Source organism: Dendroctonus ponderosae, unplaced genomic scaffold (assembly GCF_020466585.1).
Source record: "Dendroctonus ponderosae isolate FM_Combo_2020 unplaced genomic scaffold, Dpon_F_20191213v2 Dpon_F_20191213_4, whole genome shotgun sequence".
In the NCBI taxonomy this organism is placed as follows: Eukaryota; Metazoa; Arthropoda; class Insecta; order Coleoptera; family Curculionidae; genus Dendroctonus; species Dendroctonus ponderosae.
The window spans coordinates 3,360,046-3,379,773 of record NW_026018611.1 but is presented as its reverse complement, the minus strand read 5'-3'; the positions used below and the strand labels follow the sequence as shown (position 1 = coordinate 3,379,773).

The 19,728-nt window shown below is 33.7% G+C and overlaps 2 protein-coding genes across 3 annotated transcripts; one reads left to right on the top strand and one right to left on the bottom strand.

Annotated features, from left to right (window-relative positions):
- Positions 1–5,532: 5,532 nt before the first annotated feature.
- On the bottom strand, positions 5,533–11,380 carry LOC109546813. 2 transcript variants are annotated; one of them, XM_019917938.2, is made up of 3 exons: positions 10,923–11,380; positions 5,986–6,117; positions 5,533–5,867 (listed from the first exon to the last, which is right to left on the bottom strand). In XM_019917938.2, exons 1-3 carry the CDS (start codon positions 10,981–10,983, stop codon positions 5,797–5,799), a joined length of 264 nt encoding a protein of 87 aa, XP_019773497.2. In that variant the 5' UTR covers positions 10,984–11,380; the 3' UTR covers positions 5,533–5,796. The 2 variants fall into 2 exon arrangements, with proteins under 2 accessions (XP_019773497.2, XP_019773496.1); XM_019917937.2 differs by lacking the exon at positions 10,923–11,380 and adding an exon at positions 6,800–7,115.
- Positions 11,381–14,116: 2,736 nt separating this feature from the next.
- LOC109546812 (inositol oxygenase) lies at positions 14,117–19,068 on the top strand. Its single transcript, XM_019917936.2, has 7 exons — positions 14,117–14,393; positions 14,458–14,641; positions 15,879–16,087; positions 16,147–16,283; positions 17,560–17,694; positions 18,064–18,162; positions 18,839–19,068. The coding sequence occupies exons 1-7, from the start codon at positions 14,382–14,384 to the stop codon at positions 18,945–18,947; spliced, it is 885 nt and encodes a 294-aa protein (XP_019773495.1). The 5' UTR covers positions 14,117–14,381; the 3' UTR covers positions 18,948–19,068.
- The last annotated feature ends 660 nt before the right edge of the window (positions 19,069–19,728 follow it).

The window sequence follows — 19,728 nt, the reverse complement described above, 5'->3', positions numbered from 1 at the left end:
ATTTTCTTCATTCCACTCTTTGCCTTCTTCATTTCGTCTCATAATTGATTTTCTTTTGATCCTTTCCACTTTTACGTTAAAGTTTCCATTAATAAATTTCTCCCTGCTTTTACGGAATGTTCCAAGCGTAAACTTAGTGATGTTTTATCACATTTTACTGCCTTTATTCGTTTGATTCTTTCGGAGCTTTTTTGCCTCACTTTTGAATATCTTTGGCTATTCTAAGTTCAAGTTTGTTTCATGTCTCAACTGGTTCGTTTTTTTAAATAAGTTTGCTGCTTTTTTTTACTAATTTTCTGCATTGTATTTTTGTGAAGCTTTTGAGTATCAGATGAAAAAAAAAATTAAGCCCGCCAGGATGGGGGTGCGAGGATATATTTATTTCAGTTTATGTTAGAGAAAATTTAATTGATCCGATGACAACCGCTTTTAAAATGTATAAGAATTTCACAACATTTCAAAGCCAAGCCAAGCAGAAAAAATGCGAAAATATATTCCATTACTTGATAGTTTTCTTCCATCCAGTTCTACGTAGCTTCTTTAATTATGTAGTCGACTTGTTTTTCATTTGCTTGGATTATTTTCTGTTTGAATTTTCTTTTCTTTTTCATAAACGCTATGATTTGATGTCATCAAGTCTTTGTTTGCAACTTGTTCCATTACTCTAGCGTAGATTCCATAAGATAACTAAAAATGAAAGAAAGCTGTGTTCAGGTTTTATCACTTTTTACTGTTTTTTCTTCTTTTGCTTCTCTCAGGGCTTTTGTTGCCTAATTTTTATTATATTTGGCTCTTCCAGGTCAATTTGATGACAATCAATTTTATTGTGTGCAATAATTTCACTGAAATGCTGTGAAATTCTTGCAATATAATAAAAATAAAGCAACAAAAGCCCTGAGAGAAAACAGTAAAAAGTGAAGCTAAGCTAAGTAAAGAAATGTGAAAATATTATTTTGTTATTTAAACATTACTTGACAGTTTCCTTCCATCCAGTTTTCTGTAGCTTCTTTAATCAGGTACKCGACTAGTTTTTTGACGACTTTCTTGCTCCATAAACACTATATTTCCTGATGTCATTCAATATTTCTTTGCAATTTGTTCACTTCCAGCGTAGTTTCCATCGAAGGATTAAAAATGACTGGTGCTTCATCACTTTCGACTGTCCGTTCATCTTCTGCGTGTTTCAGGGCTTTTGTTGCCTGAGTTTTCAATATCTTCACTTCGTCCAAGTCAAGAGTGTTTGTTATTGAACACATTTTTTATATGATTTTTCGATCWTCCCTTCTTTTGCTCAATAAATTTGCTGCTTCCGTCTACTAATGTTTCGAATTGTATGTTCCAACATTTTGGCTTCAAACAGGACAAAAATAAGGTTTATCCACTGAATTAATCGACCATATTAGCAGGAATTTTAATTAATACTTCTACTGATTGTTTAACAAGGTTTTAAATGCTGAAAATTAGTGGAAAGTTAAAAGAACCGTTTTTACCCAACCCTTTTTGTTGGAACGAAAGAAAATGGGACTGCATGTCGCCGAGAATGCAGACTTGGGCGATTAGCCGAAGAAAAAATATTACATAGTAGTTACACTTGTATGGATTAAGCTCCTAAGTAATGAATTCGAAAGGCAGGGGCCTCTAAGTAAATTCCTAATCGTTTTTCGTGCAGCATAAAGGCGAAAAGGTCCTTTTCCTGTTGATTAATCCAAAGCGAGATCCTTATATTCGTGCCGGGGATCAATTGAAGAGTGGACAACAGTCTCGCTCATGCCGACCATAGTAATTATTGTATTCTGTCTCACATTTATTGCCCCTTGCCATGCCATATTTAATATTATATCACCCTGCGTCGCCATTAAGCGACCATTTCTTCGAAAAATTAGAGACACGAATATCTTTCTCATGATTTCAGACTGTTCCTTTGCTGGTGTTATTACTGCCACTTTATGGTAGTGTTTCTTTTATGTCTATTCATTTCCTTTTTGATACAAAACGTTTTGTATATGATAATGTTTTCTGGCGCTTTATTGCCAACACTCAGGGGAACTTTATATGTTTCGACAACGAATTCTTCGAATTTTTTTCCAAGTGCAGATTATTCCGCATATTTGTGCCGTTAATTCGACTACTTTAACTCTTTGAGCTTTGTTGAATTATCTTGTTTCCGTACAACCCGCCGGGTGAATTAGCGTACTTTTCAGTCAGTAAGCGTTTTGTGGTTTTAGTGAAATTAAACACAAGCGCCGTTAAAATGGTCGAAACGCCGAGGTATTATCCGCAAAATTTACACAAGGAAATTGAGCGCATTTCCAAAACTAACAGCTCCGCAAGTTCATTGATAATTTATATTAAAACAAATATGGGGAAAACTCCTGTTTAGACTTTTCCGAAATTAATTTAATATTTTGAGCGCTGAACAAACAGAACTGTTAAATGTGTGCTGATTTTACATGGCACATTATTCATTAGGGTGGAGTTTTTCGATCGAAGGGTACCACGACACGAGAATGATCGGCAAAAAACATTCCGTTTATTATTAATCCACTAATTTAGCTGCGCACAACAGCTTAATCGAAAATCGCAATTAATAATTATGAGGAAATTAATGTTCTAGTTTAGAGTACATAAAACACATTTTGTAATTTATAGTCAGCTACCTACGAAGGTAATTGCTGTCTGTTGATTTAAAATTGTCGCATTAGGAATACATACCAATTTATAAACTTGGTCTGCATGAACGAAAGCAAACTACAAAGAAAATTTGAAAAAATTGTCCAAATTTTCCTGAAGATGAGTCAAAATCGAGGGGTCTTGTAGAACACAGCTGGTACTAGGAAATGTTTACAAAGCCAACTCTCTAAATTTTCTAGTTTTTAAAGAAAGGCCAATTTTATGCCTGCAAAAGCAACTTAAAAAATGAAACTTTTTTCAAAAATGGCCTGACAATGGCTCAAAATCGAAACTTTTTTGATATATAGCTCATTTTTCCCTACGAAACGCACATGTAACCATACTGGTTTCTGAGAACAAAAGCAAAAAACTTTAGGCTTGCATAAAAGCCCGCCAAATTTGATCGCAAATAAAAAAAAAATGTTAAAGTAGCCTGATGATTACTCAAAATCGAAATGTTCGCCATTTATAAAACGAACTATGCCAAAAAAATGCATTTAAAAGTCACTTTTTAACATGACTGGTTTCTGAAGGAAAACCTGTTCAACCTCGGCCTGTATGAGCAAGCGCAGAATGCAAACTAAATTGAAAACAAAATCCTGAAAAGTGCCTAAGGATGAATTAAAATCAAAACGTTTTCCTCGTATAAAGCAAACCTTGATCTACAAACGTGGCAAAAGTTATTATCTAACTTTAGTAGATATTGAGAAAATAAATGCCCAAACTTAGGCCTGTAAAAGAACTTCAAAACTGAAAGAGAACTGTGTTGTATGTGTACAACACACTTGCCAAAATTAACGAGGACTCAAACACGAAATTGTCTCCAAAGAGAGAACACACTTTGCTCTATAAAATGCGTGCAAAAGTGTATCGGCAATGTTGCTGGTTTCTGAGAAAAAAAATGCCAAACTTAGGTCTGTACAAAAAAACGACAAAATTCTACTGCACTTTAAAAAACTTGAAAATTACTCAAAACCTAAACTTTCGCTACTACCAAACAGAAAACAGATTATGTCCAACAAAATCCATACGAAAGTTACTCTTGCCCTTGGTTGGTTTTGGACGAAATTGCTGTTAAACTCCCGTTGTAAACATTTAAAAAATTCAAACAAGATTCTAAAAAAGTTCCTGAAAATTCCCTGAGGATGGTTACAATCGAAACGTTCTCCACTTATAGAAGACAGTTTGACCTGCAAGTGCGAAACAAAAGTGACTCTTTAAATTTGCAAGTTCCAAAGGAAATAAATGTCAGAACACAATCCTCTTAAATTATCGCGAAAATTACACACATCTTTCTTCAAAATTTCCTGATGATGACTGGAAACGAAACCTTTGCTCAACTATAGAATGGAATCAAAATGCAAAAAATCACGAAAACCAGACGTAAATTTGAAAAATTGTGTCTCACTTGCAGAACAGACTATGCCCTACAAAATATATGCAAAAACGACTCTATTTCCGACTTTACTTGCTTACGTTAGTTTGTGAATAAAAAAATGACAAACTCCGGCTTGAAAAAAACACTTCATAAGTCAAACGCGATTTTGAAAAAATGTTCAAAATTGCCCAATGATAACTTTGTCTTACAAAATGCAACCCAAATGAGTTTTTTCACGTGCTGAGTTACAAAGAAAAACAAAACTCACGCTTAAAAAAAAATCACAGAAACTAGTAATTTTTAAAAATTCTTGAAAATTGCCTGATGACTGAAAATTGAAACTTTTGCCACTTGTAGAACTGCCCTACCTAAACACATGCAGAAGCAACTCTCTCATTTAAATAGTTCGTCAATAAATAAACGTCTATCCCCGGCTTGAAAAAACAACTCTGTAAATCAAAAACTTTTTTGAAACAATGTCAAAAATTTCCTGAAGATGGTTGAAAATCGAAACGTTGCCCCCTTATAGAAAGGAATGCAACGCAAAATTGTTATTTTACTTACCAGCTACAGAGGAAATAAATGCTAAGCTCTGGCCTACGAAAACCATCAATTCTTGACAATTATTTGATGATAACTGCAAATCGAAACTTTTTCTAGTTATAAAGCGGACTTTGTGCTATAAAATACATACAAAAGCGACTTTCTCTCTTTGTTAATTGATCAATAACTGAATGTCAAAGCCTAAACGTGCCTGATGATGGTTGAATATCGAAACTTTGTCCACTTCACACAAGGACATTCTCTTACAAAATAATTTACTTGCGAAGTTACACAGGAAATAAATGATAAACTCCGGCCCGGAAACACCATCACGAAAACAAGGCGCGAATTATGTTTATTTAACGAATAAACTAATTTTTTTAAACAATTTATTTAAATAAATTCGACAGACGTTCTACCTTCGACCAAGTGTGATGGAAAAAAGCATTTTTTACATTCAACTCGGTGATGTAACTCGCGTGATTGAAATATTCTTGAAAATTGTCTGATGCTGAGAAAAATCGAAACTTTTGCCAGTTAAAAACCGGAATTTGTCCTAGAAAAACATACAAAAGCAGCTTTCTTACCTCCTTACTTACTTAGTTCGTCAATGACTAATTGTTAAACTGCGACTTGCAAAAACAACTTTGTAAATGAAACGCATTTTTGAAAAAATTGTGGAAAATTCCCTGATTATAACTGAAAATCTAAACTTTGTTCACTTACAGAAGGAACGTTGATCTAGACTCGCAATATTTTTCTATTTGGTACGCATATTGGTTAGGGTGTAAAGAGTTTCTAATAAGAACCTCCCTCATCCCTGATATGAATTAAACAGGCACTGAGCAGAACTTCTTGAAGAAATTGATAATTTCCTCAACGCAGCGTTTCAATTTTTCATTGCCTTAACAATAGATCACCAGCGAATAAAACTCTTCTGATTATTATGAACAAAATATTTATTTAACAAATTAGATCGGGATTAGAATGCAATTCAAAAGTACATCGTATGAACAATAAGGTACGTTAAATTCAGGTAATTGGTTAGTGGTAACTTTCTTTTTTTTTTTGGTTGAAGTGTTTGTCGCTTCGGAAGCAATTGCTCCATTTTTCCAACTGTTAAATGTTTTTGTACACAATTAGTTGCCAAACGACTTCAGAACCTTGAAAGTTTTTGTGTTCATTTTTCGATCAGTTTAAGTTTTTTATGGTTTCTTCGTCACTTGTTTCACTGTGGGTTTTTTCTCTTGGGGAATGACTCGCTTTTTGCTGTTAACTGAAAATCAACAATACATTATTGGGAACACATTTGGGAATAGTTAATAGGTTTATAATTGTTTAAATGCTAGGAACAATTTTAAAATTGAAATGAAACTAAACAATTTAACATTTACCTGTAATCAGTGATACAGGGCCTTTTGGTCGTTGATTCAGTTCGTCTTCTTTTAATGGTTTAATGTTGTATCCAGCGGAACTCACCTTGTAGATGGGCAATGGAATAACGGTTGATGATACAGGAACTAAGTCTACAAACGTATTAAAAAATTATTGTACTTCGTGCCTGGATCAATGCTTTTGTACAAGTCACAAGCAAAAACTTCTAGGACCTTCTAGGAACTTCTAGGAAAATTATAAGCAAACGCGCGGATAATTTAATACAGTTTTTGATTATATATAGTATTTCGACTTTTTTGTTTTGGGGTTTGGGCGTGTTCAGAAATGTTCCTAAATAAGTATTTTAAAATAAAACTATATAGATTCGAAGGAATGGAATTCAGAGAAATAGTAGATCCAGAATGAATTGAAGTTTTATTGTAAAGCTAAAATTGTGTGAATTTCACATGCTGTTTTTTATTTCATTTTTAATAATTCATACCAGAGAATGGACCCACAGAAATCATAACTAAAAATAAATTCTCCCAAATGGTATTTCCTTGAAATCACACCCACATTCGCAAGTTTTGTGGTAATAAAATAGATGGAAAATGCGTCGTTTTGACTCTCCGAGATAAATTCCGCAAAAAGTGAAACTGGGCTCAGCATATTGCACTTTACTACAAATAAAAGCTTGTTTCTAGCAGCCATAAAACATTTTTTCGGACTTTTTCATTCAAATAATTAAAACGCTTTTACAAAACACAGAGATGCACGAATAAATGCCCGAAATAATCGCAAAAATTAAGACTTGCAATAAATTATTAATCACACCTTTTTCCAGCACCTTATTTTCGTTCACTTTGTACATGGTGGGCAAACTAGTGGCCAAAGCGACACACGAAACGAGCAAAAAAGTGATTTTCAAATCCATTACAGCCAATACGGAATGATCGCGCAAAACTGACTAACTCGAAAAAAAAATCAGGAAAAAACCCAAAATCCCACTTAAGATCTGTAAGATTCGTATCAATGAAGAGTTTTGCGATGTTTTCTGCTTAACCATCAAATTACTACTTATTGGCTGCAGGATTTTGCTCGGTGAATTATGATCACTTGGTCCGCACATGTGACTTTTAACAAGTGAAAGTTAGAATTAGTACAAGACCATCAGGATGGAAAAAAGAAGTTTTTTATTATGCCGGATTGAATGCAAGCTGAATAGCATTAAGATTGACTTAATTACCAAAGTTTTAAAATAAAACCAGAATTAACAGTGGGACAAAACGAAAGCAAAAAGTGCAAAAAATAGCGCAGAGCGAAAAAAATACATATTATTTTTAATTCCAATTGAATATTTATACCAGATAATCAGCTGAAAAACTATCTACAATTTATTAAGCTTTTGATAGGCAAAACTACTCTTAATCTTTGACTATAAACCAACCTACTTACGACGGTAAAGACCTCGATGCAAAATTAAAAGTTCGCGTCCATTCTCTTTTATTTATATTGTTTACCTTTAGTGTCTTATACAATGGATAATTAGATAGTTTTACTTTGCGAAGAAACAGGTTGGTCGCACAGGTATGCTGCAAATGGATCATATATTTCAAGTGTTTTTTTATTCTGTTTTAACCATCCGTTCCGTTCTAAGCGATTTATTAAAATGGATCCAAAAACATCAGACAGTTCAACCGTAGGATTTTGTTTAAATCGCAAAAAAAACAAACAGGGGGTTTGCAAATAAGTAAAATACGCCGAAGAAAGAAGGAAAGTTGAAGAAACTCAAAAAATATAGGAAATATAGATAAAAGATGACCCGATCAGCGTTAATTTAATATACATTTTTTCCGATTTTTTTGCAACTGATACTGAACTCAGCAGCTTTTGCCAAAAATATCAAAATTTCAGCCAATTTTACCAATGTTGGTATATTTAGATAAATGGAATGGATAAAACAACGTGAAATTAATGATGACAAAAATCCATTTAATGATAGATACATTGAATATTTTACGAATATGCTTTTTCTAATCTGAATTGCGATCGTTAAACATTTCCAAAATGTTTAATGAAATTATAGCTTGCAAACGCATTTTTCATATCTTGGAAATTCAGTCATCAAAAAACGGTTTCAAATGAAAAAAACCAACTCAATTTTTGTCTTCTTAACCAACTTATTATAAACACTTTATAAAAACAGAAACAGTATGAAAATAGAAATGAAGTGGACTGTTCAACAAAATAAACATTACACGGCCTATTAAATACTAAATTGGACCTAACTTTGGAACTGGCTAATTCTGATTGATGCCAGATATTTGATTTCTGTTTGAAACGTTATTTAGCACAATTATTTTTGTATCAGCTGGTGTTTTTTTGCAAAATTTACTACGGGGTGAAAAATGAAACAGTGCAAATCTCGAAATCAGTAGATATAAAAATTACAAAGACTCATGGAAATCAGATTCATGGAAAAGTTATGTGCGACTGTGAGTGGGTGTATTGGGCAAATCTTGCGCTCTTTTCAAGATTTCCAAATTTAAACAAATAATTTTTGCCAAACGATCCGACTAGTTGCATTTTTAACAGTAAAAAGAAAATGTGCAGTATCTTTCTCAAAATCCTACAGTCAACTTGAAAAGAAGCTCTTTGAACCATTTTATTAAACCCCCTAGAAAGAAAATAATTTTTTTCACTTGATATTATGCATTTACAGTAGACCTGGGCAACACTGTGTTGAGTTGCGCTTTCTAGTTGATGTCGCTCTGTGAGTTGAGTTATAACTCATCGCGCCTTACTGCGCCGCACCTTGAATTGCGCTTGTCGCGGAATAATTCTTGAAATCAGAACTTTTAAAGGACATTAGTTGAAATTTCGTTGATTTCTATTAACGCTCAAAAAGTTGAGCAACAAGTGATTTCTTCTTTTTTGTTTAGTCTATATTTTTAGAAACACAAATTTAATTCGGTTATTAATTTTAGTTTTGGCGTTGTGCATTAATCACTGCAGTTGAGTGAAACTCAGATAAAAATAAACGGCTCTAAATTGAAAATTAAATTAGTGAAAGATCGGCACTTGGAGCGTTTTTCCGTTAGTGTTGTTGACTTTCGTTGAGGGGGAACGTAAAATTTGCCTATGGAAATATTGCCGGGCAAACAGTGGCAACAATAAACAAACTGAAATCGAACTGCCAAAGTCCAAGTGAATGAATGAATCATCGAAAGGGCGAACAACTAAATTGTTAAATAATCATATTTATTCCGTTGAAATGGAGGATGGGGCGCCAGCTTGCAAAAAGCTGGTAAGAATAATCTTTTAGCTAGAACTGAGTTCAGTTTTCCGTCAAGCAACTGAAGTTTTATGGATTCTTTATATTTCTCTCTTTGCTTTGCTGATTTGAAATAAGTTTGGCTTTGGACAGATTTCCTGTCTACAAAGAACCGTTTCAGATATGGACATTTGTGTTCCAGTATTCAATACAAGAACTATTGGTTCATTCGCAAGAAATTTTCAAACTTTATTATAAACGGGAATATTTTAGGTGGCTTTGTATTTTTACATCAAGCTCATCTGAAGTGTGTCTCCAAAGAACCGATTTAGATATGCAAATATGGGTGCCAGTTCTATGGTTTTTGTTTAAAAAAAGTCAAGAGAAATGACAATCTTTCAAGTTTCTACTTGCTTTACTTTGGAAGTTGGAATTTTTTACTCAAGAGTCTGCAGTTGGGTAAACGCGTTCATTTTCAAATCAACATTTATGAAGCGCGCAAACTTCATTTCATGCGATTTTTAATGAACTTTTGAAGGTTTGAAGGAATTTTTACGACATTTAGAGTGCACTCTTCTTTACTAAACGCACAACTCTGAACTTATAGAATATTTGCGTTTTATAGAAAATTTATTTTCGAAAAACGCGTATAAAAGGCTTTAAATAGAAAGCAAGTCGCATTCAGCAATCACAAGTTATCCAGTTCTGAAGTTAGCGCAAATTTGACCGTGTAATGTATATTTTGTTGAGCAGTTTATATGCTTGTGTTGATTAAGTCAAAAAAAGGTTGTTTGTTCGGTCGGGAGCATGCCAAACTTTCAGAAAATTTACATTGTTGAATTCGCAACCCTGTACAGACTTTATTTTCAGTACATTTTTTTTGCAAAAACGTGAACTGAAAGAGGAAGAATTGGACTAAATAATGCTTTAAACAAAGCAAAAGTTTTTGTAAGCAAATTTGACCGAATAACGTTTTCTTTTTGTTTATAATAACGCTTCTTTAATTTTCCGCGTACATGTTTTAGTTACATGGCGGTCACAAAAAAGCAACCCTTCGGTCTTGCAGTGATAACATTTTTAATTTTTTTTCGAGAAAAAACTCAAGATGCAGGGTTGCCTCGAAAGTGACCTAAATCCGAATTGTCCCCATCTTTGGCAACTTTCAATTAAACTGAAACTTTAATTGAATTTATTGAGCTCGGTATATTAAATTTTTGTCTTACGTCGACAATGAAGTTTTTGCTTAAAGACGAGCTTTACATTTTGAAAAAGGCAACAAGGGGAAAAATGTAGTTAGTTCACTGCAAGACTAGAAAGTTAGTTTTTTAAATCACCCTTAAAACAAGATAGTCGAACAAATTTAAACCCGGTTCGAAGTATGAGTGTGTCTTGACGCCTTTAGTGTTAAAATAAATAAAATAAATCTTTTTATGAACGCTGAATAAATTCGCTATAAAAAGGGCGAATAATCTCAAAACAATAAAAAACAATTACAGATTCAAAGTTACTGAATTAAATTGGCCTGCTTATTTCGACGTTTAGCAAAAGTTTCCAGAACGTTAATAGAACATGCCCAGAAAAGTGTCGTGTTTTCCACAAACACTTTAATACTTGGCCAGTCTTTCCCATTTTAAACCTCGTCCGCTTCTTATTTTCTCCTGCTTGGTGTGTCATTTTGCTCACCTGGATAATTTATGTGTAGCAACTTAATCTTCTCAACATGTTTTCTCCTTTGTGTTTCCATTAGGGATCTATTGCACGTAAAGGTAAATGTTCGATTGCTTAGGGCTTAAGCCACGTCTATAAAGATCCGCTGAGCCATTAATCCGGCCTCTAACTTGATCAAATCCACCTTCTAGATCTATTGAACAATCAAATCGATATGGAAAGCTGTAAACAACGTATGCGACCGCGATTACAATTTAAACAGACCCGTCAGCTATCGTGAAGTGTAGCTAATTCGGTTCCAGCTTATGGCAGGTAGTAGATACGACTAGGAAAATTAATTATATTTAAAGCTGGATATTGATCGGGACGAAGGGAAACTAAAACGAGAGCACATAATTTCGGGAATAGTTTCAATTAGACGCAATCTAATAACATACCTGGAATGGGTCTCGGGATGACGAGTGGAACAATACACGGCAAAAGGGCCTACTATGTGGAACATGCTCTGATTAACTCTTTGAAGATTGTTCACTTTAATGTTCGCGATTAGTTCTAGGGAAATACTTTTGGACTTATGAAGCGTGCTTCGGGTCTTCTGTCGCCCTTTCGTTATATTCTAGTTGTGGCTTGTTATCAAAATTACTTCCGATTACTTGTGATATGAATCGCAAGAACATGGTCATTTCTGAAATATCGTTCAACCGTTTCCTTCCTGAAATTCCTGCGTTATCACCGAATTTACAGGGTAATTGGTAAGTCCTTCCTGGAGATTGCAGTAGATATTTCGAAAATGTTTTCAGCTTCCGATCAATCAACCAGAAAGATATACTTTGATAATTCATAGTTTTAAAATCGAAACTTGTCTTGTAAAACAATTAATGGCAAGTTTGCGAGTTGATTAGCTGAGAATTTTGAACAATTTTCAATATTTGAATCAACAGAACTAAACTAATGAATAGCAAATTATCATTTATTTGCGTTGCCAATACGATAACCTTTTAAGAATGTCAATTATTAATGGGAATTGAATAATAATTCAGCTGTTGTTTGAAGATATTGCAAGGCGTTAGTGACGCTATTAAGAAATGATTGAGAAATATTCACTATTCAAACTTTATGAACGCTCTCTATATGCGACTTCAGGTAGAAATGTTCTCTACGAAAAGGAGCTTTTGATGCCAAATTTAATGATAAAAGGGTTCCAAATAAAAAAGATTGCTGAGAGCAATTGAAGACAATTTGCATCTTTTGATAAGTAAATTTGACGACTGAATTACGAACAGGAAATCATTTTTTTCAATCGTCAAAATTTAGTCTAAAAGAGGGTTTTTTTAACTTTTCCAACCTCATGGGCAAAAATTGCAATTTCCAAACCTGTAGAAGTATCCAATTGAACTTTTCCATGAATGTTACTAAAGCACTGAGTTGGACATGGAATTGAACTAAAGTGGTAGCAGGAATTGATTTTTTAATCGCCCAACTTCAGGTTCAAGAACGCAAGCTTTAGCTTTTGCACCCTCGTGGCAAAAAAAATCGCAACCTTCAACCCAGCGAAAGCTTTTGCTCGTTTTGTTCGTTATTTATTATCTGTTTTTGGATATTGTCTTGTCTTGTGTTTTCTCTCTTCTAGATCAATGTAAAAATTATCAGTTTTGCTTTGCTTGCTGCGTTTATATCGGCAGTTTGTTTAACTAATTGGACGAATGACCTCAAGGTTTTCTAGATATTTCTTTGCTTTGGTCATTGTTGAGGTTTTTTGATTTTTACTTTTCTGTATTCAAAATCATTAGGACGATTTTTCTGTCACTGATGTTAATTTTGCTTGTTCTTCATAATCAAAACCTAGTACAAAGACCTTTGGCCATTTGTGATTTATATACTCCAATAAACTGTTTCGATACTATCTTCGGTTATCTTTGTTTTCTGTCCATTTCTTCATAGTCACCTGTCGTATATTTCCTTCTTCGTGAGTTTTTTTCGACACTTCTGGTTGACTACTTTTATCTTGGTAGCCTTTGATCTTCTTTGCTGTTTTGTACTACTAATATTGATTTCAAGTTTTCGTTTTTAGTTTGCGTCCTTCTCAGTACTAAAAACACTATTTCGTCTCTTTCTTCCTTCAAATTTGTTATTTTAGCGTGATTATTAAGTCACATTGTATGTGTTTTTTCGCATTTATTCCAATTCATTTCCATCTGGCTCTTCACTGTTGTTTTCTGTCGTGTTCTGTCCCTTCGTTGAATTTGACTTTCTTCGAGTCCATTTTGTTTGTTTGTCGTTTTGGAAGAGTGTTTCGTTTATCTGTTTATATTTTTTTCTTTTAAGAGTTCTAGACTGTAATGTAGCCTTCTAATTGAAATAATTCAATCTATTAACTAACAGTTTTTGGAGTATATGCTTATCGATTTATAGTTTTTGCCTGTTAATACTGTATTTTTTAACTAATTAGACGAATGACTCCTCCATTTTTTCTATTTTTTTTTCATTGTTTCCAGTTTCTTTCTGCATTTGAGTTTTCGTAAGATTTCGTGTAATTCATTTGCAAGATCACAATCAATGCGCTTTCCAATTTTACTGATGTGGATTTGATTCAAACAGCACAAAAACACGCCCTTCTCGAATTAAATTACTCAAAATACCTATAAAAATTAATCATTTGAAGTATATTTGGGATGTTACCAAAGCACTAAGCAATACATAGCAAATTTGATTCAATTCTGAGCAAAAACTTCATTTTTCTAAATCGCTAAACTTGAAACAAACTCAAAAATTCATCTTGTAGTCATTGCAACCTCTAGGAAAAAACAGCACCAATCGCGATTAAGCTAATTTTATTCCGAATGGACAAAACCAATAAATAAGACTAATAAGAATAATTTAGTAACAAATACAAACAAAAACAGTTACTAGTGTCCAGAGGAAAAAGGTCCTAAAAATGGGAGTTTTTGGCAAAAAATCTCTCGCTAATGTATAACCTTGTTCAAATTGCAAAATATATAATATAAATAGATAATAAAAATGTATGCCAACCAAGTGATTTGCACCAAACTGATTAATCTTGTTATTTTGTACTTGTGACTAAAAATGGTTTAAAAACAAGTTAAAATTACTGTATTTATTTAACCTTTTCAAAATTTGCTTATTCCGCTTTAATTGTTGAATATTAGGACACAGTTAACGACATTATTAATCGCAATAATATGCAGCAACGTCTTTGGCGGCAACTAACGCAAACGGTTTAAAATAGCTCATAGGTTGTTTCACAATAAAACAAAGCTTTCAAGCCACAACGAACCATTTAGGTTTGAATGATCTTTAAGGGTCAATTAAGATATGTTTTTCGAAATCCCGTAACGATAAAATTTAACCCGCGCCAAACGAAATAAATAAACATGCTGCTTCAGTACTAGTTTGGTATACGAGAACTTCGGGTGGTATTTTTTTTGCTCATAAATAATAAGGGTGCGAACCAACATGAGGGTTCTTGTAAGTGCAAGCCCATTAATTGGACTGTTGGCTTTTTCAATGTAAAATTGCTGTGACTTTCCAGGGAAATGTCTCACCGGTGTACATCATCGACCCTTCTGAGCTGCTCAGACCTGAGAAGAAATTTGCGAGCAAGGATTTGAACGCTTTTAGGGATTATACAATCAATCCTGATGATCCCATACAGGAAAGAGTGAGGCAAACGTACTTGGAAATGCACACGAAACAGACAGTCGATTTTGTAAAAGGTACCGAAAATCAATCATTCATTCGACTTCTTTAATGTGATTGGAAGTTACAAGCTAATCATTTTGTGGATGATTGTTTGATCAGCGATTTTTTAAATGAATCCTGTGAATATCGATGATTTTTTTTGTTACAACTGTGTTTTTCATTTTAAATAAGTTCGATTTCTCCCAAAATCTCCTTAGTGTTCAACTTAGCTTATTTTTTATAAAATTGTACATTAAATGCAAAGGAAAACGAGGAAAACAAATTACAAAACATTAATTGTTGAGTTTCTTATTTCGATACTTTCACATTGAAATGGACGAAAAAAATGGTGAAACATGTTTCGAATTTACTGGCTATGGTTTACGTTTTTAGTTAGTTTACTTTATTTATATTTCGTGTTTTACTTGCTCTTCAAAACTTCCAGCGCCTTCGAAGAAAAAAGAATGTTTTTCTCTAAAATAAAATTTATATGTAAGGGGTCAATAGTAAAGGTTTTGTGTTTGTTGAAAATATCGAAAATTGTTACATGAAAAATTTGATCAAAGTTGGAAAAGTTTCTTCAAACTTGTAACTACGTCGATCTGCCATGAACAAAAGCTGATTTTTTATAATTTTTTCCGAGAAATATTTCGTATTTAAGCTGCAAATTTGTCAAAAGAACTGAAGTTGCGACATAATAAAACAGAATCGACATACATGTTCTATCAAAGACTTAGAATGAACAAATGTAGAGTACATTTAGGAACGTTTTCCGGGCTTCGGAAAAAGCCCAGAAAACATTCCTAAATGTGATTTAACCGGCCGTGAAAGCCTTCATAGTCAAATGTAGAGTAATTTTCTAAATACCTATAAAATATGATTTCTTGTGATAGATAGGTATAATTCCCCATTATAATGTACCTCTTTTGTATAGTCTAAGGAAGTCCAGATAAAGGCGAATTTACTCTGGGTTTGAAGTCATATTTTTGGAAAAACCTCGTAGATTAATAAAAAACAATCTGTTATGTTTGCTTAAAATTAATATTTAAAAATTGTCTTCATGGTTGTACCTTAAGTAGATATAGTTTCTGTATATAGAAAAACAAATATTCACATGCCAATGCCATTCCAATTTTAACTTCTTCTTAATCCGAATTAAAAATTTAAAAAACTCCAAACATTTTCGTGCAAAAAAACCTACAGAATTTCCCTTGATTTGTGTTTTATTTACATAAATACCACCCAACAGTTGATACTTTTTGGGTCTTTTAGGAAAGCATGAAAAATGGTGCAGCTTCAATACCTTCAAGTCCACGATGAAGGACGCTCTGATCCAATTAAACGAATTGGTGGATGAAAGCGATCCAGACGTGGACATTCCGAACATTGTCCACGCATTCCAGACTGCGGAACGCATTCGGAAGGACTTTCCAAACGACGACTGGTTCCATTTGACTGGCCTGATTCACGATGCTGGCAAAGTAATAGCAAAAAATCGTCAATTTTTTCAAAAAAGCAATTAAATTTAAAAACATTTTAGGTGATGGCTTTTTACGATGAGCCTCAATGGTGCGTCGTGGGAGACACTTTTGTAGTTGGTGCGGAATGGGCTCCAAGCATTGTGTATAGGGACTGTTCGTTTCAAAATAATGTGGATGGTCAAAATCCCAAGTACAAGTAAGTTGTAAATTAGAAAAATAATATACTAGAAGGAGACATTGAGAAGAACTTCAATAGAGGACTGTGACGATTTTTTGTGGGTCGTACAAGAAAAAACGTTAGATTATTCTTCTTCAGTAATTCGACTTCCCGCGCTCCCAAAAGGCTGAATTTATCCAATATGGAAATTGAGGGGCATTTTTAACAATTCGTAATCTTGTAGTTGAAAACTTTGATGAAGGTTCTAAAAAAGATTAAATTGAAAATATTTCAAAAAAGTAGCATGAAATTCCCATAAGCATACAAAGTAGACGCCGCTGTATCTAAGTAGAAACATATTTCCTGTAAGGGCAAAGTAAAATCTACCTCATTTGATATCGTCGACATATTAAATCCCCCGACTTCGCTAAGCAGAAATGTTAAAAGACAGAATCTCATGAATAGTAAATCATGAATAAGAGATTTCGGGTCACATTTCACATTCCCAGAGCTGCCTCGCGAGCGTACTGAATAAAAGGCCCAAAGAAAATTTGTTTGACACATCCAGAAGAGATTAATTATGATGAGCGGGCGGGGACGTCTTATCTTCGCTCCTCAACCTCTCCGCAACTTTCGTGTTTAACGACAAAATGGCAAAGTTTCTGACTCGTACAACTTCACAGGTTTATAACGAAATTAGGTCTCGTAAAGGATTATGTCACGGGACGGATTTGCCACGTTTATAATTTATGCTGGGGAATTAGATCACAGGTAATTATAAGTGCAGCGCTTTACCGCGCGTTATCCCGATTCGATATTTGAAAAGTTTCAGAAAGTTCCCAGCCCACAAACTATGATTGCTTTGGAAACTGAATCAAGCAACTCCTCAGTGTAATTTTGGCTATTATTTACCCACGAAACAACCGAATCTGGCGCTAGCACAGGGAAAAAATTAAGCGGACCGACAGGTCTAATCGTGTTAATCGAATGTTTGCTTTTGCACTTTTTACGGCTCTCCAAAACTTTTATCTTCTCCTGAATATTTAATGAGCATGAAATTTCCCGCGGAATCTCCCACGTCAACTTTTGGCCTGCCTAAAAGCATGCCTAATATTAATGTTACTCTCCTGTAGGATCCGATTGCAGCCAAATTATGCAACTGAAATGGATGAGGTTTTCATCTCTATCAGAATCCTATGGGAAGAAATTTCCTTTCAGGGTTCATTTAAGCTAAGCATGATGCACTCCAATAACTCTCAAGTCAATTAAACTGCATTTGCTTGTAAACCTTTAGAAATAATGTTGATTTTTTCAGTTCTAAATATGGAATTTACGAACCCAACTGTGGATTGGACAATCTTTTGATGTCATGGGGCCACGACGAATATTTATATCGAATGTTGAAACACAATAACAGTAAGCTTCCAGAATATGCCCATAAAATGATCAGGTACGCGAATATGAATGTAAATAGATACAGATTGTGTAAAAAATATAATTTCGTTTCGTAACTAATAAAACGTCCAAAACCTTTTAAATTTCATGACCCTACAATTTAGCAATTTTGTTAGAAACGTTAAACCCAGAAGTGTAACCGTCGTTTATTTAACTGCGATTATTCAAAGTCGTTTAACCTCAGATTAATTGATAATTTGATTAGTGCATTTGCCTTTAGCTGTAAAAAGCGAATTGACATCAAAGTGCAATAGAAACGAATTCTTCATTTACATAGAGAGATTGTTGGCAAAAATGCAAAAGCTAATCGATTTAATGCATCTAGCAAAGATGAATGAGACTTTTCTTACCAAATTGTCTTTAGATTCCACAGTTTCTACCCTTGGCACACCGGCGGAGACTACGAACACTTGGTAACTGGAAAAGACCAAACAGAAGTGAAAAAATGGGTACTAGCATTCAAGTGAGTTATCAAGCTTATTTAAAATAACTAATAACGAACTTAAGAAACAGTTCCTTTAGTTAGTTAGACTCTTTTAAAATTGAAAATTCCATACTCTCACACGCATTCTATAACCAAGCCAACTAAACACGACCAGTTATTTAATAGTTGATGAAGCAAAATGTATCAACTGCGATTATTCAGCTATTTATGACACGGAAAACTCGGCTAACTGATCATCAAAAATTCAAAACCATTAATAATAATAGCCTGATTGAAGAGGTTGTTATTCCAACTTTCCATTGTGTTAAATAATTCGGCATAAACCCAACCCTGTTTCCACAAAATTGAAAAACAAATTACAATTTGATCCAAAACAAACCTTCTAAGAAATATACTTTATTTTACCAATAAAATATGCCCAAATTCAAAATTGTTTAAATAAATCCATACCTTTCATGATTTTCTACTTGTTATATTTGCTTCGGTCCACCCAGAGGCTGATTAGAAATCCAATGTCGCTAGTGAAGTCTTTAGTTATTCATTGGACTATTGGAATACAAGCTCTCACCTAAGAACACAATAGAATCGATTGATAAAAAATTGATGAGAAAATTCAGAAAGTGCAAGTATCTCGTCATTTTTAAAATTCCTTACTGTGCTGATGACTCATCCTTATCAATAATATTTTTTTTAGTCGATATGATTTATACACGAAGAGTGCTGACATTCCCGACGTAGAAGCTCTTTGGCCCTACTACGAGGCCCTCATTGACAAATACATTCCAGGAGAATTGGAATGGTAGAAACTAGGCATCAAGTTGTGTAAAATACTAGAAGCATTTCAAAACAATTATTAAATAAGTACTTACCGCAAGGCGTCCAATTTAAGCTGCCAAACTACAGTTCGAATTTCTTTCATAACTATTTTTGTTTTGTTTTTTTTTCTACGCCCCAAAATCAGTACCTTTATTAAAATATACATCTTTTTTCTATATGTTTTTCTACCTATTATTTTTTCATAGTTGTTTTGACCGAATGTTTTTTCTTTTTTTACCGGGGCCGTACGATGTAGGTATTTTTTAATATTTTTTCAAAATGCGGTCAGTATGGTTTTGTACAACATTACTACCAAAAATCCATATTAACTTGCCAATTAATTTTGATACTTGTGATTTGGTATCTGCACCTGTTTTACCACAGCCTAAGCAAATAGGCTAATTTGAGAATGAATTTTGCATACAATTAGTATCAAACAGGTGTAAAACAATTTGCGAATAACAGATCAGTTAACCATAAATGGTCAATTTGATAATACTTGATTTCGAGCAAATAGCCCCTAATGCAGATTTTTGGCTCACACAACAACTTAAAAATACATAGGAGAAAAATTTGATGAATATTTATACCAACTAAAGCAAACGACTATAATAAGCCACATTCTAAACATATTATTGGAACGTGCTTTGTACAAGGTATAAACGGGGTTAGATTGTGCAAGAATAATTACCCTTAACTAACCAAGGGACAAAGACCGGAAAGAAGCCTTCAATTAACATATTCAGGAACAAATCAAGTGGGTCTAAA